Here is a 778-nt window from a genome sequence, read left to right as displayed (position 1 = left end):
GGATCGGGGGCCAGTATCAGAACCCAGACCAGTTAGGGCTGAAGTGGGCCAGCACCCGGTGGGGGCCACACCTATGCACTTGGGGCCTGCCTGTGGCCTTGGACCTCCTTCAGATCCCTTTGGGGCCAGATTGCCCATGGAATATGCAGGGTAAGCAGAGCAGGGTTCAACATCTTTGAGAACCTGGCCACTCTCCACTGGGGCTGGAGTCAGGAGCCCTGTGTAGGAGGCTTGTTTCTGCTGTCCACCTGTTTTGTCTCCAAGATCCTCCTTCACCCAGGCTCCAGGTGCCTCTTTTGAGCTCATTATTTCCCCCTCTTCTAATAATGTCTTCCACTCAAGGAATGGTGCCACCATTCCCCACTCACCTATGCCATCTTGCTTTGTACTCTCCAGTCCCTGCCTCGCGGTCTTCTCTCCTACCCCACTGTCTTCCCTCTTCAGCACTTCCTGATATTGCTGCAGCAGCCTCTCCTGTGGATTCCCTGACTCCAGAGCCCAGACACCCCCAGTCATCCATCCATCCATCCATCCATCCATCCATCCATCCATCCATCCACCCACCCACCCATCTGGTCAGTGCACAGTCATGAGCACCTCCTCTGTGCTATATGTTTACTAGACCCTGCAGACAGAGAAGAATGGAACCTTCTTCTCTCTCAAATCTGTCTGGTTAACTCCACTCATCCTTGTAGCTCAAGTGTTAGTGACTTGGGGAAACCTCCCTGGCTTTTCCTCATAGGTTCTCATAGTAGATCAGTATTGGAGAGGGTCTGCT

The 778-nt window shown here is 53.6% G+C and overlaps 1 protein-coding gene across 1 annotated transcript in view; it reads left to right on the top strand.

Moving 5' to 3' along the window:
* The window catches only part of PPP1R16B (protein phosphatase 1, regulatory subunit 16B), an 86,230-nt gene that overhangs the window by 68,087 nt on the left and 17,365 nt on the right, over nt 1–778 (top strand). The window contains exon 5 of the mRNA XM_008581926.1: nt 114–150. Within this exon, the coding sequence (XP_008580148.1) occupies nt 114–150 (37 nt within the window). The remainder of the gene's footprint in view (nt 1–113; nt 151–778) is intronic.

This window comes from Galeopterus variegatus, unplaced genomic scaffold (assembly GCF_000696425.1).
Source record: "Galeopterus variegatus unplaced genomic scaffold, G_variegatus-3.0.2 Scaffold2489, whole genome shotgun sequence".
Lineage (NCBI taxonomy): Eukaryota > Metazoa > Chordata > Mammalia > Dermoptera > Cynocephalidae > Galeopterus > Galeopterus variegatus.
Note: the sequence above shows the minus strand (reverse complement) of the source record. Positions and strands in the feature narration are given on the sequence as shown.